Source organism: Neopelma chrysocephalum, unplaced genomic scaffold (genome assembly GCF_003984885.1).
Source record: "Neopelma chrysocephalum unplaced genomic scaffold, ASM398488v2 Primary Assembly neopelma1_96671, whole genome shotgun sequence".
NCBI lineage: Eukaryota > Metazoa > Chordata > Aves > Passeriformes > Pipridae > Neopelma > Neopelma chrysocephalum.
The window spans coordinates 410,805-434,824 of NW_020925316.1; the positions used below are offsets into that span (position 1 = coordinate 410,805).

A 24,020-nucleotide genomic window follows, 5' to 3' on the forward strand; every position below is an offset into this window, starting at 1 on the left:
GAGCTCTGAGTGGTAGGAGCGCCAGGCAGCAGGCTGTGAAGTGGCACCAAACTTTACACAACAAAGGGCCTTGCCAGAGGACCAGACACAGAGACACAGTAGGGGCCATCGACCCAGAGGATCTCACATGTGTAGACTGTGGAGGTATAAAAGCCCAGGGTTCCTTAGTTCTGGGTCCCTCCTCGGAGGCACCAGCTCAAGCTGTTATTTTGTTATTGCACCATGATTAAACTATTTTAAGGATCCAGACATCTGAGACTCGGCTATGGGAAACTTGGGCCAAACTGCTATGGAAAACTTGGTCTGACAGTGTGAGTGTGGGGTGCCTACATGGGAAGGGGCCTCAGTTCCAGCTCAAGTGGATCAAGTGTGACTGCCAGAGTGGCTCCTGGGTAGTCAGACAGAGAAGTTTCCTTAATAGGCAGCAAGTGAAATGTCTATGTTTTAGACACAGTTCAACTCCTCCTGCTTCCTTAGCGGGATTGGATTCATAAATCTCATGTCACAAGGACATACGCCTCTGCCAAAGGAAGCTGAGAAACTTATATGGCAGACCTCACCCTCCCAAAAAATAATGGGCAAGACATTTGCAGGAATTTATTGAAGATTCCAGCACAGTTCCACTAAGTCAGCACTGCAGCATTCTGGGCTCAGTTTTACTTGTTGGAAAGTAGGCAGTCTTACAGACACTTTTACCTCTGTTGCTGGAATAGTTTTGACTTGACGAAGTATTAAGGCAATCACCAGGTCTCTGTCTTGTGTAAAATCCTTGTCTTTACTAGGAAAGACTTAGGAGCCAAACCTAAAGCTAGTCTGTGATGATTATATGAAAGTACTTTTGTACCCTAGTTCTAGTCTCTTACTCACTAGACTCGATTGCAGATTCCCCTCCGTATTACTATTTAAGTTTGGGGCAAAATCTTCAACTAGAAAACGGAAGAATGGCAGAGGGTGGAAGGGAGCAAGGCTTGTCTTCTTAGCACTTCAGCATTTCTTTTGCCTTGAATAATTTAGCCTGTTTGAAAAAGAGAACACATCCCCTTCACCTGCTCCTCTCTAGGAAATCAGGCTGTTTCATGTGCCCAAGTAATCTAACCAATGTGTGCACTGGAAATATGAGGAAAAAGACAGGAAAGCAAAAACAAGACTCCAATATTGATTACTTAGAAAGACTCTCCCTTCAAGCCTGCAGAGCAACTGCATGACTCTGAGCAATGGCACTCAGCTGTTTAGACCTCCGTGGGAAAAGGCACAGAAAAAGGCCTTGCCATCCTAGAAAGTACAGTGAAAGTGAAGTTAGAAATACACTTACTTATGTTTCCCTCAGGAGATGTGACTACACAAAGGCAAGCTTCCTTTCCCCCCTCCCTCCCCACAAAGATCTGCTCGACCAAATCCCCCTAGAATGCACAGCAGTCTATCAGAAGAACACAAGGATGAATCATCAAGAACACCCAAGACACTTCAATCATCACAGTCAAGACCAATTAAGTTCCAGTGCAAGTTCCACCCACCTTTATCGGTTTCACTAGCTCCCTGTATAAGGAAACTGCTGTTAGCAAGAAGAAAACAGGATATGAAAGTGTCAAGACAGTCAGTTCTGAATCACTGTCCTTGTTAGTTTGAGGATTCCAATTACATTCTGTAAATGTGTTTGTCCAGAAGACAGGCTGGGGAATGCTACCTGGCTCTTACTAGGAAGCTGTGAAAATAAGGACACAACAAGATGGAGTAAAATCTTAAGTTTTCTTCTCAGCTCCTCTGCAAGCCACTGTTTTGTCCCTTCCTCAGTCACTACCACCTGCTGACAAAGGTATCAGCAGATGAAAAGTCTAGGGCATAATGCAAGACTTCTCTTTTTTTTTTTGCTGTTACGATGAATACAAACAAGACTGTGGTCAGTCTTCACTCTTCCGCACGCTGGAGTCCTGTCACAGTCACAAGCACACATTACAGCATCAGCTTCCCCTCTTGCACCTCAAGCTGCTGATTTTCAGTCTTCAGTCTAACTCATTCTATGACCTTTATTTACCCAGATCTTTGAGGTTCCAGAAGCATTCTTCAGTGGCAAAAGAAAAACAGAACAGCCATCCCTGCCTCCTCATTCAGAGGCACCAGAGAGAGACCCTTTAGAGGTCTTGAACCCCTTTCCTGCAAGGCTGCAAGGGAGGTGTTGGGGTGGTTCCTCATCGCCCTCTACAGATTATTCCTGTGCAGCTTTTTTGCCATGTTTAATTAGTACTTTCAACTGCAATAGCTAATTGGGCAATTAGCTTGGCATCGAAGAAGCCTGGTTTGTAGGGCAAGAATGAGTTAGACCATTAATACTGCTAGTCTTCTTAGACAGTGGTAGATAGTGCTAGAGGTTCTGACCTTAGAGATTAGCCAGAAGTGCACAATAATAATAAAACCAAAGAGGCGAGAATTTCATGCTGATTGAGAAGAATAAATCATGTGCAGTTTCATAACAGCATTACAATGCTGTGATATAGCAGATTTATGTGCTACAGTGAGATCCCAAATAAAACAAGTATTAACAGATGGGTAGGTAGATATGCAAAATCAAAAGTACGGGATGATTTTTTTAATGTAAAAAAAAAAAATAAAGACTGTTGGGTAATGTATTTGACCTAAACATGGTAAACACCTTAGCCATATTCCAGAGTTCTGCTTTAAGAAGGAAGGGAACCCTTGAACATAGGTTTCCAAGTATAGGAACATTATTTGGATGCCACTATATACAGGTATTTTATACTGATGAAATAGTCAGTTCTTAACTTAAGAGAGAAACAATGTCAGCCAATTTTAGCCATTTCCCTGTGGACAGCTGCATCTCATTTTGTGAGATGCATCATTCCTTCTGATCAAGTACTAGCTGAAGGCAAAGTTGCTCCAAGTTAAAAAAAAAACAAAAACCAAGAAGACTTTCTCACAATACTACCTAGTATTTTTAGTAGTTAAGATACAGTGTTTCTTGCAAGACTCTTAGAGCAAGGATGAATGACAGGACTGTGTTAAGTGGGCAGCAAGAGGTAGCTATTGTTTTAGAGAAACTACATTTTCTCATGTGCTGCCTGGAAACGGAACTTCAGAGTAGACATTTTGAAAAAAAAGTTATCTGTGGCCTGTAAAGGCTTCCTCATCTCAAAGGAAAATATTCTCTCCAGTGTATACTGCCATCTAGGTAGGCCAGAAGAATGTTAATCTTTTAGGACAAGTGGATCAAGTATATTACTAGTGAAGTTAGTGAACACTTTTTGTTTTAGGTAACTACAAGTGCCCCAAACAGATGTCAGCATCACCTACGAGCTGATGGTAAAGATCTAGTCAACAGAAACCAAGATTTCAGTTGTGAATGCAGTGGACTTTTCAGATCATTTTTCCTATTAATATAATAAGATTTCTTAATGATTGAACTACAACAGATGCTGAAAAAATCTCTAGCGTATTTCTTTTGGTAGGCAGTAGTGTTCTTAAACTACTTCAGTTTTACTATCAGCTGTACAGCCTTCTGAACCAGAACTGCATGGATGCCAGTTTACAGGTGAGGATCAAGATTATGATTTAGTTAAGTGGCTGATAGAGGAATTGTGGTAAACACTTAAAGCAACAAGCTTAAAGCATTTCAGAAAAGGAGAGACACATAAAGCAAGATGATTAACAGTGAATCAACAAGGCACATTCCCCTTAAGGGAACTCTAACCAAATGGGTGTCAGATTACTAAATGAACAAACTTTCAAGTTAATGAAAGAAACTGGCCTTGCAAGTTTACAAACAGTTGTATTTAGGACTCAGAGACAAAAAAATTTAAGCTGACATGTTAAAAGTTTTTTCACAATTTCATACATTGAAGTAATAGTTCTGCTAAGAGAAGTCACATCTTCAATATATTCACAAGGTACCAAAAGACAGTAAATTAGGATAAGAAAATACAATACAAGATATAAATATCCAGAACAGGCCCTAAAATGATTCCACAAAGAACAAAGTACTAGGAAAGAGAATGCTGCTTTGTACCTTTGTTGTAACCCTGTATGTGATATATGTCTCCATCGTGCACACGTGTTTTTTGGGATCATCAACAGTAACAAAGAGGTCTCTAGTTTCCACATCCAAGTCATCATCCAGCTGCAGTCTGTTAAGGAGAGATGAGGAGGAGGCTGGGCTAGAAGTGTCCACAGGTGTGCCATTAGGCAGACTAAGATCCTGTAATAGAGAGGAAAAAAAAGGAAGTTTTTCATAAGTTTAACAGATTCAAGGGAAGGCACAGTATTTTCAAAGATGCTACTGTCAAGTTTCACTGATATATTAACAAGGGTATTTATCTCAGCAGCTCCAAGGGTCACCCTTTTCCAAGACACCTGAGCAATCCCCTAAGGTCTGGACTTTGACCATTAAGTTGTTCTACAAGTTGAAGAGAAAGCAAATTACCACCATTAACTCCCCTTAGTATGGCGCAACCTGCTTTCTATTCATAAGGAAGTAGAAATATTGCTGAACCAACACCTCCTGGTGAGACTGAACCAACTCGGACTCTGAAAACAAGTCAGGTAGGCAAATCAAGAGACCTACTTATAATGCAGCCTTCAGGCAAAGTGGCAACAGTTCAGTTGTCTGGAATGCAGTCAGCATTTGCCTCTGGAGATTCCTACAGTAGAGAAGGAGTGCAAACTTTCATCAGAGGCTTCCCATCTAGTCCATTAACATCCAAACACACTGACAGCAGTCAGAACCTGAATTGCCACCACCACACTACAGGACAGTCACTGATCACACCCTTCTGCACCAATGTCTAGGCACATCTCCCTTTTGGAGTTCTAATGAAAACATTACTTTTTCTTGGAAGAGGTCCTCATTCCCATCCTCCCAACTCCAAGAGAATCATCCACTGCCTAAGGAAGACAAAGGCTAGAAGATCCAGCAAGTGGCTATTTTAGGAAGAAATATACAAAGGTTTAGGAACTCTGCAATTCCTTGAAACTGACTGGGCAGAAAGGGAAAGGGGAAAAAAAAGACCAACAAACAAACCCACCAAAAAACCCCCCACCAGCCTTATAGCTAACTTGATATATTTCCACACCTTCAAATCTCACACTTGAATACAGACCAACTACTCCATAACAGTGGTTACTACACTTGCATAAATATCACAGCAACTTCACATGTTCTCTGCTCTGGTTTTCGAGCAGAGGGACCTGACAGCATATGACAAGTTGTACAGCATGTAGGACGGGAACACCTGACAACAGTATTAAAAAGTTCTAAAGATCCATGCCTCTCCTTTTCAGAGAAGAAGGGATTTTTGTTTGCACCTTTTAACTAGTAGCACAGGAATACATTTATCTACAGAGTGACTTCCCCTATTGCTAAACAGAGAAACATCATCTAAGCACCACAGTAACTAGAATTGTTTTAGGTATACAATTACTGCTTAGCCCCAGCCTCACACAGTGTTCAAGTGGCTAAACAAAGCATGCAATCTTAGCAAAGCAATCATGTTTGGGTGAGACTCTCTCTGTTCATCAGTCCTCCTTTCTTCAAAGGTTCAGAACTACAGGTGACAGCCTCAAGGTAAAGCTACTTACAAAGGTCTGCCTTTGACAATGGCTAAGAACTCAGCTAAGTTCCTACTAGTCACTGTCACAAACCCATCATGGGACTACTGGGATTTCATAGACAGCCATCTGTCTATGTGTGCTGCAGTACTGCAGAACTCTGGCAGCGTTGCTCTTCACCTTGAGGGCTGCTTTATGAAGTAGAGAAAATAATGCTTTAGCCTAGACATTTTGGGAAAGGGTGATCTAAACTACTGTCTACTAACAGAGAGTTTAGATGCATTCTCTCAACTAATACACAGAAGCGGCTGCCAACAGATAAGAGATTTCAGATTTAACTGACAGAGGAACAAGAGTAGGAAGGTAGACACTCAAATGCTCTCCTAAGACAGCAAAAGATCAGGATGAGCATGGCACAGCTTGCCAGCTCAGACATGAAGTAGACAACTCAAAGTACATAAGAATCTGGCTCAGACTCAGTGTAGCAGGAGCATGTACAACAGGAAGAAATAATGGTACGATACCTCTGCAGATAAGGAGTGCTGTTGAAGTTACACAAACAATAAGCAGAAGACAGGATAAATTAGCAACAGGAGATGGCTTCAGAAAATCTGCAGTTCAGCTAGACAGGAGAATTTGGCTGAGCAGACTGAAAAGCAAAGCAAAGCAAACCCTGGGATACCACAGTAGCTGCACACAAATCCATTTCTGTTTCCAAAAGGAAAAGACAGTTCATCATTGCCCATATGCAATAAGCATTAGCGTATGACAAGTTGTGCCAGAACTGCAGCTAGTCAAATTATAAGCTTCCAGTATAGAAACGAATTACGTTGCAAAAACAGCTTAAGCCTGGTTGCACAGGAGATCCCAAAAGCTTATAACAAAATTCTTCCAGAAGAGAGTTTAAAGAATATGATGGAATCCACTTAAAATATGAAAACTCTACTCTACCTGGAGGAAGGACCAACGATGGGGCTTGCAGGCACTTGCATGAAGTTATCAACTTTCCTCACCAATTCTGTTAGAGATAACAATATCACACTAGCATTTCTTGCACATTTTAAGCAGGGCAGAAGCCTGTGAAGCCTTGAATCCACTTCATTGTACTTGAGTGTGTTCTTGCAGTCACGGGTCCTGTGGAATGTCTCAGGTCTTAAAGGCTGTGATAGTTTTACCTTGGATGAAGCACTCAATATCTAGATTGAGTAAAGCTTCTATACCAGCTGTGGCTCAGATCAGGAGAGGTGCCAGCTGCGGTGGTGGGGAAAGGACAGATGGTGTGTACACCATGCTATACTGCCTTATCCAGGACAGCAGGATTCTCCCCGACAGCCACTGCTGGCATAATACCCTGCTGCTTGGCTAGTTTTCAGTAGATGAAGGCCAAGTCAAGACCTAAGTATTTCTCCTTAATGGGTGGAACTTCCTAGCTAAGTGCACTGGGAACATTACTTATGGTTGCTGAACCCTCATTTAAAAGGAGGAAGGATCAGTTGGCTGAAGTCTTATGCTAATGCTAGAAAGAGGTAGGCTTTGAAGTGTCACAGCAGAAGACCCAGCAATCTTAGATGTCTCAAGCTGTTATCCTATCAGCAGAAAACCTCCTTGTCATATTAATTAGCATTGTCTTTCTTTCACGGTACTTGGATTTTTTTTCGCAGTTGGAGAAGCAAGACTGCAACATCTGTGTTAGTCTGCTTTTACCACAGAAAGAGGAGTATGCCCTGCAACGCCTAGAGGGAAAGAAGATCTGCAGCCACCTGTGTTTCTACCTCTTGGTATAGCTATCATACTCCCAAGCATCTGAAATACTGGCTAGTATTATCTGTTTTATATAACAGAGTCTGATTTCAGCGCCAGGGACTCAAGCATCAGCTTCACCTTTAGTGCACCAAGCAGCTGCCCATCAACTGTTTTAAGTACCTATCTGCATTATCAGAGATCAGCGTAGTCCAAGTCACAGCAGGTACCCACTGCTTACAAGGCCTGGTTGTCATGGCACCTGTTACTCACAGTACAGTCAGTCTGCCATAAATCTGAGCAGTCACACAGCAGACAGAAAGGGAGGCTGCTTCTGGCAGCCAGGCAGATGGCGTGGAGGACACGTTTTGTCAAGACATTCTTCACTTCTTAGAAAGCATCCACAAAGATTTCCTCGAGCTTCAAAGCTTTTTCTAAAGTAAAGAGCAAAGATTCTTAGTCTTGGTCCCTCACTTCCTCAGGGCAGTCTCCTCCTCAGGACAGTCTCATAGCTTTGTCACCTGCTGAAGCAGGCCAAGTGAAGGTCCACCAAGGCTTGGATCATAATCTACAGCAGAAATAGTGTGTCATTCAGACCTTCAGGTTAAGTACTAGGCTCTTGTGCACAGCTGTAATACCACCACAAGGCAGGCTTTTAATGCATCCCTTAGAAATTCCTAGAATCCCTCAAGACATCCAAATTTATGGGTACATGAGATCAGAAAGATTCTAACAGTACATGTTTGGTATCCTACAGCACCAGACAAGTAGGAACTAACTGCCTGTGTTGGAAATGCATAAGCCTTGCCAACTATGCAGGCTGCTATCTGGTAAGGCTGTTCACATTATTTTATTGTCTTATGATGTCCAAACACCTTGACCAGTTAGCCTGCCCAGAAACAGATACTAAATCTATCAAAAAGCTCACTTCATCCAAGTTTAAAATCCAACTGAATTTTATAAACTAGAAATCTGTCTGCGAGATTTAAAATTCCTTGGAAAGTTTCCAGCAGTTGTCATCTTCTCCCAGGAGATTTTCCAAGACTCCATTTACAGAGCAGCTTGGATCCACATAAAGTAAAACTTCAGGAGTTTGGTATCCTGTCTTCTGGATGGCAGTCTCCCCCAGTGGAGTAATATGCCAGAGAAAGCATCCTGTACTCAAGCCTTAAAGACTAAAAAAAGGTCTAAAATTCTGTAGGTATTGTTGTATTGTCAAGTGAAGACCACACAGTTTCCTGCTGAGTTACATGTAGCTAGTCAATACTGCAGCTTCCACAAACTGAATGTTTTCACCTATCCTGCCTTAGCAAGTGTACAGCTTAACCAGACAGCTTTGCTCTCTAAGCAACAATCCACAAAGGAAGCAGAAGACGTGGCTCAGCTAGGCCTTCCAAGCACACATAAGCTTATCTCTGGAAAGGGCTAGCCTGAAACCATATGATGTTGCATGCTCATTGCTCCCATTTGACAAGTATTATATGATAGTAACAGACATTTAGAAATGTTGCTGTTTAGAAGAAAGTGGTACACTTAACCCCTAATATCCCTGCCTAACTTAACAACCTTAGGGTCAGGCCTGTACTGCTCCTAGAACCTCACGGCTTCACTTCAGAAGTGCTGTACATTTTTTCCTTGTGCTTCAAGGTGTTCCATTGCTTTTGCCATTCATTTTCCAGAGACATGACCACAGACAGAGTCATTTTAAGGAGACAACAATTCCACACAACAATTGTAGCTGGTTTCTGGAACACTCTTATCTCCATACCTTCAGTACATAAGAGTAAGTCACAGCAGAATGGAAGCCAGTGACTGAAAAACTGAAGTGGTTTAGATGTAAACATTCCCAAGGACACTATAAAAGCTTACATTAACTTGGCATTCACAGACGTGTTCATAGCAGTGCTTGTCTTATCCCAGCAAGTTTTGAAAGCAGGTACTTTCTTTGTATAGAGCTCTGTTCCACTGGCCTGTACAGGTCAGCTCTGCATAGAAAGAAAAAGCACTCTTCTACCCTCCAGTACCATCTAGATCAGCTGATTTGTGACTGACAGCACAGTATCATATTAGGAGATCTCACTGAGCATCTGTATAGTGAAATCTCAGTCTACACAAGACTATTATCCAATACCGGCTAGACAGAGACCAAGGGAAGAAAAGGCATTTGCTTCCCTTTATTTAGGTTCAGTTTCATGCTCTATCAGGCAGCAGCATCAAACACTGTTTATTAGAGGTCACTTGTGTTTCCTCGCACATCTGAGGTAAATTTGAGACACTGCATGTCCCTGCCTCTTGCACTTCATCTTGGGAGCTATTTTAAGGCACTGAAGTGGGGATACAGACTGCAGAGAAGGGAGTATGCTGTGGAAGGGAAGGGAGGATAAACCCTGCCCTACAGGGTTTACAAAAACCCAAACAATACAACACCCCCACAGTTAAACTCCAAAAATCCTATTCATTCCCAGATAGAAGGACCACATTTCTATGCTGATTCACAAACAAGACAATACTGAGTTTTAGTTCAACAAGAACTGAAGACCTGTGAGAATCAACTTCTAAGGCTAGATCTACCCTCCTGAGAAAGGGTAAGTGGTTATATGTACACCAGCTCCTGATACCCTTCTCCAGTGATTGGAAGGAGAGTACACTTTGTGTGCATGTACTCACAAGGAACAAGATGATACTTTCAGAAGAGATCAGTGTTTGACAGACTGCTAGGTTGAGGCTATTTTAAGCGAAACGCAGACTAAGCTCAAATTAGAAGAAATTCCTCTTCTCTTACCTCAAAATGTGTCAGCAGAGTAAGAACAATGCTGGCTGCTGAGGACCCAAGCCCAGATTTTCACCTCTTAGCCCTGGAGGGTATTATGCACCAAGCCTGTGGGCCCTGCAGTGCTGGGCAGAAAGCCCCCAAATCTAACAGGGCCAAGCCTCACCTCAGAAGTTCCAGGAGTACCACTGGTATTTTACCCATCTAACCCAAAAGCCGCTAGATAAAGACTGGATCAGTTTGCCCTCAGGATATTTTAAGTAGGTGTCCAAGCACAGCATACTGCCAAGCCATGAGTCTGATGACTTTGTTCTGGTGTTCATCATTTCAACTACTGTTTCTGCTGTGTAGGTCAGAGTTGCCTAGAGACAGGCTCCTCAGGATCCCTGAAAAAAAGTAAGAATTTAAAATGCAGGAGCTAATCATGACAGCATGGAGTTTTATACCACTCAAAACCTGGGAGCATTCTTGCTCATACAGGTAGCATACTTGGAATAGTGCTTCTTTGCACTTTGGCTGGACAGAGAAACACTGGATCAAGCTTCACAGAGGCACCACGTGCTTGACACAAGCACTTTTCAAGTCTTCTCACGTAGGTCACGGGATTCTCACCTCATTTCTGAGGTCAACAGCCAAGTTTTATAGGATGGATTATTTTACTTTGTGGTTTGTTTTCCTGTAAGTCATTACAGTTAAGCTAAACAGAGCCAGAATGTGGGCACAGAAGCATTCTGGAAAACAGCATTTTCAGCAAGACCTGAATCTCCTAACTCTGTTGCTGAAGCCTTTAGGGACTCAGCCACAATATGGCTTAGTTTCAGCCTTCCTTTGCATCAGGGTAAAGGCAAGTGTCACACAAAGGTGTCAAGTACTACATCAGACTATCTGTTCATAGAGTCTGGCTATAAGTCTGCCTTCTTGTAGTCCTTAAGAGGGTGTCGTCTTTTCTTAGTTTGGAAGGGGAATTGTGCAATACCACACTAAACTAAATGTGGTTCAGCTTAGACTCTAAAAATGAGGAACATGAGTGGTATCTCACAGATGTTTTACAGCAGTTAAGACACGTCCTTCAATATTAGTAATAAGCCATGCTACTGTGCTACTTTGTGCATAAAAGGCCAAAAGCCTTTGGGGGCCAGGCATATGGAAGATGAAATGGACTGTTATTTGCAGCAGACATTACTTAGGCAAAATACAAAGGTGTAAGTCATAATTTTGACTTACTAACTCTCACTAAGCTGACGTACTTCTCCATATCCTTTGAACAGGAAGGAAAGTGCGAGGAGTAACTGTACGCTTGCCACATCTTACAGCTCCCTTACTGGGGCAAATGTTGAAAGGTACTTTAACACATCCAGAGGATGAACAGTTCTCTTGAAATAAACAGATTCAAAGTTAGCTTCCACATCTGTTTTCAAAGCAACCGAGTCCTTGCAGAAAGCTTTATCTTCCTAAACAAAATGCCAGGCTGGCAACTGACCAGCAAGATTAGTTCAGTTATGTCTAAGCTGTAGAAAATAGTACAAAAGTGTTTGTGACCTCATGGAAAGCAAGAGAGTTTAAGATTTGGGTAGACTTGGATTGGTATCCTTTAGCAGAGCTGTAAGTCCTTTCTTCTTTCTTCAGTTATCAGTAGAAGGCAACAGGCACCAAGTCAGCTCTATCTTCAGAGTTCAAAGGCCTCCACAAATGGCAGAAGCTGCATGTTCTCAGAAATATGTAGGAAAGAACAGACCTTTTGAGTCAAGTCTCCAGCTACTCTCCTCTCTAGCTTTGTTAAGTTCCATGTCCATCTGCAAGGAGTTTGTTTCAGTAATACCATTTGTGATAAGGGTTCTGCAGTTGTGTGCACAGAAACATCACAACCCATTTTAATGTGGTAAAGAGCACCTTGTTAACAAACAAGTCTAACACATCCAGTATTTTGTTTAAAGCTTCATTTTCAGAATCTGAGTTCTGACCTCCTAAATAGCAAAGCAGCAGCCAGGATTTCATATCATGAGGAGGAAAATTTGAATCCAGAGTATGACTGGGTATCATTCCCAATCCAAGAAACCAGATTTATATCTGATTACAGATGGAACAGTTTATTAAGCTTGTCTAAACTAAACTGCTTTCCCTAGAGATACACAGTTTTGCATTAAAGCTCTGCAGATATACCATGCAGAAATTTCTTCTTCTGTTCACCCTCCAGAAGCAGACTTAGTTTCATCAGTTATCTAGGTACCCAATCTCACCAAACTGCCAGTTTGGCTCAGAGCCTTTTGAGGACAAACAATAATATCTTTTTTTTTCATGTGAAAAGAAGCAAAGAATTGGGGAGAAACAGAGAGAAGCAGCAGGAGGGAAAGAGATGATAGAGGACTGGAAATTACTGGTGAATATTTCACTTAAACAAGAAAGAATATGCATACACTACAATGTGGATCTCCTCATGATCACTGTTTCAGATGAGCTGCATTAACATTTCCCAACAAGACCAATGGAGGCTTCATGAGAGCAAGTCAGACTGACAAGATACCACTGTGCAAGTAAATGATGCAAAACCTTCAGAGGGAAGGGTTTAAGTTTACATCTGGAAGAGCTGGAGAAGTATGCTCTTGGAGAAGCTCTCAGGGATAGTTTATGCAGGTGCAATTTAAACAATATCCCTCTATCACAATTGCTGATATACAAGGCATTTTCCAGCAGAAAGGCATTTGCTCCCACAGCGATAAAGTGCTTATCTGCTGGAAGAAAAAAAAAACCTAAACCAAAACCCACACAGTATGACTGTTTCACTCCCTACTTTAAGGAGAGCAACTCAGAAAAAGCAGTCATGCAGTATTTCCTCACAGTATGGAAACTATCTTTAGAGATTGATGGACAGAAGAAACAAGGCATGAGATCTACAGACTAATTTATCTGGAGAAACTCACTTTATTTAATGGTCTAGGCTTATGACAGCCACTGAGGCATATACAAGTATTTAGCACACACGGTTTCAAGTGAAGTATACTCAGGAACAGGCCAGTCAGCACACAAATCCTGAAGCGGTCAAGCTGATCACTGGCAATAAACAGTACCAATTAAAAATTTCCAGGGATTTTCTTGGCAACAATCCAAAACACAGCTTAATCTCAGCAGTATTCAAGATTTTTCACTCACAATTTGCCTTATACTAGCATCTGAAAAGCTACAGCAAAGGTGTTACTTCTACCCAGAAAAGCACGGGTTTCAGTATTGTCTAGGGTAGTCTACTACTTACTATTCCCAAATGTCAGTGCTTTCACCACTGACTTATCCGAGAGAGCCTGTTGCTGACACCATCTGCAGTACTGACGAAGAAGAGGCTCCTCTGCCCTTAAGCAACACGTGCTTTGCAGTGTATTCCTTTGCAAGGAACATATTACATCAAGCTTACTGGAAAAGTGAGGCAAATTGTGCAGACAAAGTTTAAGATAACAGGTTTATACCCTAAGAGGCCCTTCAGAAAGACACGAGTTTCGTTCAAGCACTATAAGGCAATACTTGCCCATGAGGATAGGGCATTGAATCAGTAATAACAGATTTCCTGGTAGATGTGACAGAGAGAAGCTTAATCTCTTGATAGCATTTTTGGGTTTAAGAGGCTACTAGCAAACCTCAACAGACCTGCAGCACCAGGGTGGTTTAAAAGAGTCTGTTTTTTTCAGACTTAAATTCAGCGTGAGGTCAGAGCACAGACTCATAATACGGATAAAAGCATGTCCTTCAGTGCTGTAAGCCATCCCATCACTAATAACACTATAGACCACTGCACAAGTAATATTATTGACCACTCTAAGACAAGCAGAGGTTGTCACTCTTACAGTAGAGTCTGCTCTCTGTAATTTGAAGTATAACAAAGAAGCAAGTTTATATTTTACATTTTGCACATTTTCCTGCAAACTAAAGTACTACACATTTCTGCAATGTCTCTGCTCCCACATGCTTCTGTAGTAGTTGTCTTCAACCAAGATACCTAAAGCCACAAAACTGAGTCCAGCAGAAATGTGTCTTCAAGGGTTACAGACACCACCACTTGTAATATCTCACCCATTGCTTACCGCTTCACAGAAGCAGTAGTGTAGAAGCCCTGAATGTGACTATAAGACAAAAATGTAGTTCTCTCGGTCCTCCTTCTCGCCCTTTTTAAAGGTCATTTAAATTGGTCTGATATTGGAAATGCTAACTCATTAACATAGTTGCAGCTCGCTGGATTTATTTTCCCATCTTCAGTTGGTCACTGCAATTGCTAGTAGCTACCTTGCTGTCAGTTATTGTCCTTAGTAATTGGAAGTGTTCCACACAGTTTTTCAATAATTTACTAATTCATAGATTTTAATTCACAGTTCCAGATGCCACCAGCTACAAGGGGGAGTTTGGAGCTTTCTTTCCCACTACATCCTAGTGATGGGAGCAGTTTTGCCCAGCTGCCAAGACTTGGGGGTCTCAGCTGCACTGCAACCCAAGCTCAGGTAGTCGAGTCAGTCACAGCTTAAAGAGTCAGTACAGCTCAGCATTTAAGATCTTGCTCAAGGTCAGCAGAGAACAAGCCTCAGTGAAGTTATTTCTGTGACATACACAAGATTAAATGCCATTTTTAATCCATGTATTGTCTTCTGCAGACTCAAAGCACATGCAAGTCACAATCTCAAAGATGCAGTTCAGGTGTTGCAAGTAGATTTTCATATAGCAGCACTAAGTTAAGTCCCACTGCACTGTAAGAGCTCTGTCTTGTCTCCTAATTTACTTTAGAGAGACCAGTCTCTCCACTCAGATAAGGAGCAGACTGGGTCATATGACAGCCAGACCATCTTTTTAAGACACCACAAGAGTAGACCACAATGCTAGAAGACACCAAGACAATAGTCTGCACATTAATCTAGGAACTGATGTCTCCCAGATCAGTGTGTCAATAGGAAACTTTCTTTTATTCTCTGCCTCTCCCACCATTAATTACAGGGACATGCTACCAGAGGCACTGATAGAAGAAGGAGGTGCCCACGCAACTGTAGTAAGAGAACTTACTTTATCAATCCAGTTATCCCTTTCAATTCCTGAAGGAGTTCAGAAAGCATTCAGCTACTTGGATAAGTTGGAAGTGCTCTAGCACAGGCAGCCCAGAGGATTCTTTCCGACCACCAAGCATAACTTTTTCCACCATGGCTGACAAGTTATTGCCAAGAGTTATCCTTCTGAAAGCCATCTTAAGAACCAAGTTCCTCCACGTATACTTTGAATATCTGTTTTCAATACTCTGCCTCATTATGTATGAAGCAATCCTGTTGAAAAGATTATGAAGGCTGTGCAACACTGAATTCAACCTCAAAGTATACACCCTTCGCTCCATTAAACTGAAGTAAGAACCACAAAGTAATAATACTACTATACAGTAGAAGCTATGCTTAGCTTTACCAGAAGGAGAGATTAAAAAAGTAATGGTACTAGGTCATTTATGCTGATGCAAGTGTTTGTCCCAAGTCGTTAGCTATCTTTCATCTTGCTCAGAAGAGAATTGCCAATTCCAGAGAAATTCACTGGGAAGTTATGTTTCATAAAGAGTCCACTGAGTTTTACAGTAGTACTAGAGCACCTGTGTTGTAAGGTACCATTAAAACACCCTTATTCATTTCTATAAGTGAAGGCAACTGTAAGGAGGCCCACCAATGTGCTGTTATAACACACTTCTACCCCATTAAGCTCCAGAGCGGCTACAAGTAAAAAAGGAGAAAAGCACTCTATCTTTTCTACTTTTTTCTTTCTAGAAGTAAAATACTGCAGTTTTAACCTATCCAAGTGGTATCACAAGTTTGAGAGATGAAATAGCTACAAAAAGTAGTTCCAGTTACAGCTACTATGAAAGATGAGAAAATGGATTCAGCCAGCAGCTCGACTGTGAATAAAGCACTGATGGCATGCTGAAAGCCATGAAAGGTTTAAATAAGTTCTTTTTACCAGGAGACTAGAGAAGAGCTGCCAGACATGCAGGCACACTGTGCAACAGGAGAAGAGACAGATTTCCCTTAAACAAGATGGCAACTAAGCCTTTGAGAGCCAACGGCCCGCTTAGGAAGCATGTGGCAGACAACTGCTTGTACCTAAAAGCTTCTTGGCCTAAGAAACATGGTTCACTCCTGTCTTCATAAAGGCAGTTACAGGGAACTACAGGACAGTCAACCTCACCTCAATCCCTGGAGAGGTGATCAAGCAAATATTAGAAACCATTTCCAAACACATGAAGGACATGGCAATGAGAAGTCAGCAAGGACTTAAGGGAAGTCATGCCCAACCAACCCAACACCTTCTACAAAGGTATCACTGGGCTGGTACACAAAGGGAGAGCTTTAACGTGCTTCATCTCAGCTTTAGAAGGCTTTTAACAACATCCTCCTAGACAAGCTGGCGATGCACAAAGTAGATAGATGTATAGCAAAGAGGACTGAAAACTGTCTGAAGTGCTGGGCTGAAAGGGTTGTGATCCCACAAGCTCCAACTCGTGGGCAGTCATTATTGGAATACGCCAGCAGGCAGTACTAGGGCCACTACTGTTTTAACACCTTCATTAATTACCTAAATGATGGAACAGGGTACATCAGCAAGTGTACTGAGAGTACAAAACTGTGTCAGTTCTTGATACACCAGATGTTTGTACGTCGTTCAGAGGGACCTCAACAGGCTGGAGAAATGGGCTGTTGGGTACCTCATGAAATTCAATATGAGGAAATGAAAAGTTCTGCACTTGGCAGGAACAACCCCATATAGCAGTATGTGCTGGAGGCTGACTCATCGAAAAGCAGCTTGGCAGAATGAAAAAAAAAAAAAAACAAACCAGACACTGATGAAGAAGTTGACCAAGAGCCAATAATATGCCTCAAGGCAAAGAAGACTAACAGCCTGGAGAGAATAATGCTCAGGGGATCTTACCAATATGGATAAATACCTGATGAGTGTACAGAAGGAGGTGACATACTCTATTCAGTGGATTCAACAACAGAACAGCAGACAATGGGCACAAACTGAAATACTGGAAGTTTCACTTAGATGTGAGAAAAATATTTTACATTGTGGGTGACTGGATGCAGGAACAGGATGCTCAGAGACACATTCAAAAGACAACTTCACAGCATCCCAATCAGCTTGCTCTACCTGAACCAAGAGCCAAGAGGTTGGGCTAGAAGATATGCGTTCCAGACTCAACTTCTCTGTGACTGTCAGTTTTGCATTCCTGTAGATTCAAACAGAGATTAACCCATCCATACTGGCATTGTTTCACTAGTTCACCAACTTCAATTTGACCTTCTGCAGTCTTCAGTCTCTCCCAAAACTGAGAATACACCTCTAGCTTCCTTTAAGAACAATACATGGTTTAAGTTCTCATCTAGTCAGAAAAGGAAGAGGTTTGTAGAAGCTTAGGCAGATCTATTTTTAAGTTTTCAGATTATACTGCAAACTGGTTTCATCTGTGGGTGGATAAAGTTAAGAGCAATAATTATAAAATAGCAACCAAGGATGCTGGAAGTAGAGCTCCAGACTCTCAGTATATTTTCTGGAGTTGGAGAGATGCCAGGCTCCCTTTCAAAATGAGTGCTAAGTAACAGCACTCCAGCAAACACATCAAGTGTTTATACTCTATCAGGTGCTAATAAGAAGTCCAGGAATTCACCAGGGTGGTAGCAAGGAAGCAGATGAGCATGCAAGTAAGAGTTTTCAGTTAGTAACCAAAAGTTGGCAGTAGGAGTTTTAATGTCCATCTCCATGAACTATCACATTCAAGCCATGCACTCACTGCAAGCCTGGTATTCCACATCAGCTCTGATAGCTGCTTGATATACTACCTGTAAAACAGCCTTGAAGCTCACTTCAGCTGTCTAGAGCTAACAGAGGCAAATGCAGGGTATGCATAGTTTCCAAGAAGAAAAGCTGAGAAAGTTACAGGTAGCTGGCCACATGTACAGTATCAAGTAGTCAGAGATGTCCAAAAAAGGACAAGGCAGTCTGAGTCTGAGAGTAGGTGGGATACGAAAGGTTTTGGACTGCTAGGAAAGAAACCAGTGCTGTGAGTCAGGATTCTTATCAGATAGCTGCCAGCCTCAAGGCAGACCATAGCAAGAACAGCCAACACCACAGAGTAAGGAAGATCCCCTCATGATACAAGTCTAGAAGGACCCCAGCTAGAGGACAGTGGAAGTAATACCCTACAGAACACTCTTTCTCACTCTGCACAGCTTTGCACTTCCAACACATAGCAGTAGGTTTGCACAGCCTCGGTGAGGCTGAATCCAAACATAGCAAAATACCATCTACTTCTCACCTCTGCTCCAAACTCAGTGGCCCATTAATAATGTCTTCTCTCCTCAGTGTCAAAGTGTTTGTTGTAGTGCACAGAGTAGATTCCCTATCAAAAGTGACAAACTAGTGCACTGGAGTCAAGTATTCATGTGGAAGCCGAACTTCCTTCTTTTATTAAAAAGGAAAAAGAAGAGAAAAATCCACAGACATTTCTCCATTTGTCTTACCCTCCTCAGCAGAGGATCTGCTCTGAAAACCAGACCTCAATTAGCTTGCATGTCTTCCAAAAGCTAAAACAGCAAGACCTCAGTTCTACAACTAACTCTGCAACACGCTGTGTTGTACATCCTGAGGAATTGTTTTCTCCTGCTTGTTTCCCCTCTTACCTGATGTTAAATAAACAACCAAATAAAATTAAGAAGAAAAAAACCAAACCACAACAAACACTTTCAGTAGCTTAGGTTCAACGTTAGCTGTCTCCTTATTTGAAAGCTAGCACGGGTAAAGGGAGAATAAGCTCAAAAAAAGTTGATGGTGGTCAGGTATCAAGACAATGTTTTATGCAATTAGACTTCAGGAGAATAAAAAGATCCTTACAGAAAGGCCTGACCAATATATAAATGCTTCAGAGGCAAGTATCTACAACTCAAGTGTTTCATGTTTGCTGCAACATCACTGTGAAAGTCAAGTACTTAACTAAAATAACCTTTTCATTAAAGAGGTAAGACGTTGTCGAAAGTCGAGGTGTCCTGCTCCTAAAACTGCTCTCCACTACAAGTCAGGATGAGGACGCTACTTCAGACTACAAAAGCTCTGCAGCTCTCTTCCTAAGATTCAGAAAACTTGAGACTAGTCTACTTAGTGGCCTCAGAAAACAGCTCAGTTTTTCCTTCCCTTTCCCATGACCAACTGCTCTAATAGCATTAGCCACTTTTCTTAAACAGCAACCTAAGGTTTATGAGACTTCAAAGTTACACAGGCTCTACACTATTAGATTATTCCCATGTTTGAATCAAAACTCAAAAGGATACAAACAGGGGTGTTCCTGTCCTCCAGGTTTCTCTGACTCAGGATAAAGAAGTGTTCTTATTCAACAGCTCAAAAAAAAAAAGGCAAGAAAAGCATGCTTTAAAGAATGCAAAGCAGTGATGGCAGAGGTTCAGACACTTCAGGCTGCACATCTGTGGCAGCGAAAACTGAAGCACTACTTTATCAGCAAACAATCTCCCTTTACATCCAAACTTTCTCCATTCAGAGGATTTCAGTCTTAGGTACTTTAAGGCGGCAGCAGTGTTTAGGAATTATTTGCTCAGAGAAGGCATGAGGAACACAGAAAAGAAAGTTATCCACTTCATGGTGATGTGCCAGCTAATGTCACTAGCCCTCTTGCCAGAGGGATGTCCTAGTATAGGCCTGGATAAGGAGAGTAGTCCATAAAGAATCTAATTGACCCAGAGTCACTGTGAAGCAGGAGACTTCAACCAAAACTTCTGCAGTACCAGTTTCCATCAGATTCTCCATCAAGGCCCTTGGGAAGCAGATGAGCACAGCTCCTACTCAAGAATCGATAAATAACAGCTGCAGAATTTTAAGCCTAAATCAGATGTGAATGCCGACTTCCCTCTGTTACTCAATTATTGAAGTAACTCAACATTGTTAGCTGATTAGTGAGCCAGCCTTTCAAAATATTAATGACCCACAATCAGAGATTAAGACTTAAGGTTACACGATATGGATGCCTGGATCCCTGGAAGTGTCCAAGGCTGCTGGATGGAGCTCTGAGCAACCTGGTCTAGTGCAAGGTGTCCCTGTCCACAGTAGGGGGGTTGAGGACTAGGTGATTTTTGAGGTCCTTTCCAACCCAAACCATACTATGATTCTGAGACTAAGAGACATAGTAACGACCTATAAGGTGGTTTTACCTATTTTATCTCCAGTTACCCTACTCACTCTCTAGACTACTCAATACACAGTTCAAGCAGTGGAAGTTTACTCTTGCCTTAAAGGCAGGAATACCTGTTTGCTTGCTGAAGTTTTTTCTGAGGTGGGAAAGAACACATTTTTTTCTTGCCAGTGCCTGAGGTATTAAGCAGAAAAAGAGACATCCCATACACAGCACAACAGTTGGACTCCTTCTACCAGGAGGATAAGACATTTGGCTTCTTCTGCTAATTCAGCTAAAGAGAAAAAAAGAATGCTATTCTCTTCCTACTGGAAGTCCTTTTATTCTTCAAGGATCATTAGCCTAGTGCCATTTCCAGGTCAACTACTGAACTGCTCTGAAGTCTAAACATTGCCTACCACAGCCCTTTTTTGCTCTCCCCTTTAGGGTACTACTATGCTGCCAAGTGCCAACAGTACTACATACAGGTACCGGAAGACAGACTTCACCTCTATTGCTGATGGAATAACTGGGCAAGAACCTTCCTACCAATAAGAAGTTAGCTGACCATAGCCTGAGGCTAGAGAGGTTTTTCTGCTCCTAGGTTGTGAGGGATACTGATACACTTCTCAAGATACCTCAAAGCAGTAAAGCAGAGAGGAGCTGGCTTGCACTCCAAAAGCAAAAAAGTTCTTGAATACAATTGCGGGAAGAAGTTATCAGGTGTGAGTTACTCCTCAGAACACTTTTTCTCAGCAGCTACACAGCAGCGTGGATGGACAGCGAGTACCACCGCTGTACTTCTCAGCTGCAAGAAGACCTGTGAAGGCGGCTGCCAACTTCTACTGCTACAAGTTGGTCAGACAGGAATGTAGTTACATGAGTAAATCCAAGCTATCTCAGACAAAAACCTTCACAATTTCTACACCCACCTTAGTCATATATCCCTTATCTCAGCAGATCATCAACACTGACAAACTTCTTAGATGAAGGCATATGTTCCTGGAGAGAAGGTAAGCCTGGCTTCTCACTAGAGCAACAGTGGGCACATGTTCAAGGAGAGGGCTCCTGAAACGGGCAGGAAGAAGTGCTGAATCCATACGTGACAGATGCAGGCAGCAGAAGGTGAAACATGGAAGAGGCCAGGCTACTTTGACTCACTCTGTAACATGGGAGTGTATTGGGCCAGATACTGCTGACAGCCCCAAGCCTGATCCATCCTGCCCAGAAACAGCTCCACGCTCCCCAGGACAACAGCCATGGAGGAAGCACCTCTTGACACCAGCAACTCAGTAACACCAGCAGCACAAGCCAGCTGGCCCAGGACTGCTTATTATAAAACTTCAAGCCAATATCACCCCTTGCAGTTCTTGCTCCCAGGAAATCCTACCTTATACATTTCAGGAAGTCTGTCTACAGAGATACCAAGTCCTTGCAAGTGCAGCTAAAGTATCAACAGTGGTGTGCTGCCACTACTGAATTATCACATTCAAGGCCCACACAGGGAAGGCACTTCACAAAGTCCACTAGTGTCCTGTGGACATTAGCCTGATCTAGAGAAGGGAAAGCGGGCACAGATACTCCTACAACAGCATCCTGTCCGTATTACAGACCTGTGAAGCAGTAAGCAGAAGTTCAGCCTGGAAAGGACAATCGCAGACCATTTGATGGCACGCTTGATAGTAAGGAAACAACGCAGCTGCAAGCTTTCCTCGTGAGGGCTACAGGAAGGAGGCAGATAGCAAAGAAGCTGCAGCAATTCCTGAAGCATTTACACCTATCTGTAGAGGGTATGAGCCACAGGCAGATACAAGCAGTAAAATACTGCCTCTCGCAACCAGCTCGGTGACAGCGAGGAACACGATGCCTTCAGCCCTCACAAAGGGTGCCTTCTCCCGGCTCGAGCAGCCCCGGGCTCTTGCAATGGATGCCAGCAGCGCCCAGGGCTTCATTTCCCCGCGGGGAGACGAAGCAGGGAAAAGGGATGTGGCGTGGAAAGACACACACAGCCCTTCTCCCTCCTCTCCATGCTCTCTTTCAGCAGAGAGGGGCAGAAACACCTTCAACATCAGCGCCCCCCGCCCCTCGCACGCCGCGCCCCCCTTCCCCGGGCCGTACCTTGTCGGCGATGCTGCGAGGCAGGAGCAGGTCAGGGCTGGGGGTGAGCGCCGGCCCCATCTCCTCGCTGCTGGACGTGGCCAGGGGATGCGGCATCTCCCGCAGCGACTTGGGCCCGGAGGACGGGAGGGGCTTGGGGGCGCTCGCCGCGCCGCCCGACATCGCGCCGGGGCCAGGCAGCGACTGAGGCAAGGAAGGAGGGAGCAGAGGCCTCGCCGCCTCGGCGAGGAGCTGCGGGGCCGCGGCTAGAGCCTGCCCGCCACCGCCGCGCTACGAGGAGCGGCAGGAGGCGGCGGCGGCTGCGGCGGAGGAGGAGGAGCGAGCGCAGCGCCCGCCTACGCCGCCGCCGCCCGCCCCTTCCAAGGCGCTATCCGCGCCACCTGCCGCCCCGGCCCGGCCGCGGAAGGCGCGGGGCCGCCCAGCGCGGTCGAGGCGGGAACAGCGCCCCCCTTAGCAGGACCCGGGGGGGCGGCGAAGGGAGGTGGCCCTGGGGCGGCATCGGGACCGGCATCGGGACCCGCCGAAGCCCCAGGCGGGTCGGGCCGGGCTGCGGGAGGTATCGGGACCCTCGAAGCCTGGGGCGCTGCCGCCCGCCCCCGCCGGGAACCGCAGCCTCCACACCGGACGGCCCCGACGGCGCTGGTGCCGCACGGTGTCGAACGGCGGGTCAGCGCCAGAAAAGCAACCCAGCTCCTCGGCTTTTCCAGGCTCAGTTCGCCGACCTCAAATTTTGTGCGTGTTTGAAGGGAAGCTGTGGAAAACTGGTGCAGGACGAGAGCTCCACTGAAGTCGGTGTCGGTGTGGGCGGGAGGGTGCCTGAGATGGCAGCTGGGCTTCGGCGGCGCCTCCACCAGGCAGGACCGACCCCAGCCGGGCACAGGAGGGACAAGGCCCTTCCCCTGGGCCTCCCTCGCGGTGAGAGTGCATCAGAAGTGGACACACAGGCAGATGCTTGCACGTAGGGCCAGCAAACCACAGAAACACGCTTTCACTGATGGCTGTGTGTCTGCTTTCACTGCATTTGAGAGAAATTGCATTTTTTGTAGAGTAATGAACTCAAATATTATATTAAATCCTGTAGAAGTGATCCATACAAATTTGTCTAGCAGCACATATTCATCACTGTGATCTATCCGCATTTAATAATGTGGAAAAAGTGCTGATGACTGCAGAATAGTTAATAAATAGATGAAAAATAATAGTCTGGTTTAAGATATTCCCTCAGCAGATAAAGCAGCTAAATTTGTCTGATTAATTATTTTTTTGCAAATAATGTGCTCAGCACTAATTAGATGTACTAGAGTAACATGCTACTGGGGGAAGTGATGTATGACTATGAGACTGTCACAATCCCTTCCAGCTATAGATAGATATATGAACATAAACATACAAGACTTGACCTAACAAGACTTGGAGGCTGTAAATATTTCACTTGTGTCTTAACTTTTCCCGGGCGAGTACAATCCACTGAAATCAAAAGTGCAGCACCAGTGCCTAAAGCTAAGCTAGGAAGTTTTACAGGTGTCAATCCCAGGTGCCACACAGCAGGACAAGCATGAGAGTGCAACACTGTGGACTGTCATTACAAAAAGAAATCCTTTTTATCACAGGGAAAAAATCAATCCTTACTATAAATAACTATTCAATGTTACATAATGTTTG

The 24,020-nt window shown here is 43.6% G+C and overlaps 1 protein-coding gene across 2 annotated transcripts in view; it reads right to left on the bottom strand.

Moving 5' to 3' along the window:
* SNX30 (sorting nexin family member 30) overlaps positions 1-22,628 on the bottom strand; it is a 65,161-nt gene extending 42,533 nt beyond the window's left edge. The window contains exons 1-2 of one of the 2 annotated variants that reach the window (XM_027709007.1): positions 22,359-22,628; positions 4,019-4,207 (exon numbers count right to left, since the gene is read on the bottom strand). In XM_027709007.1, the coding sequence (XP_027564808.1) occupies positions 4,019-4,207; positions 22,359-22,520 (351 nt within the window). In that variant the 5' untranslated portion in view covers positions 22,521-22,628. The remainder of the gene's footprint in view (positions 1-4,018; positions 4,208-22,358) is intronic. The other variant, XM_027709008.1, reaches the window with a different exon arrangement.
* Positions 22,629-24,020: the final 1,392 nt, after the last annotated feature.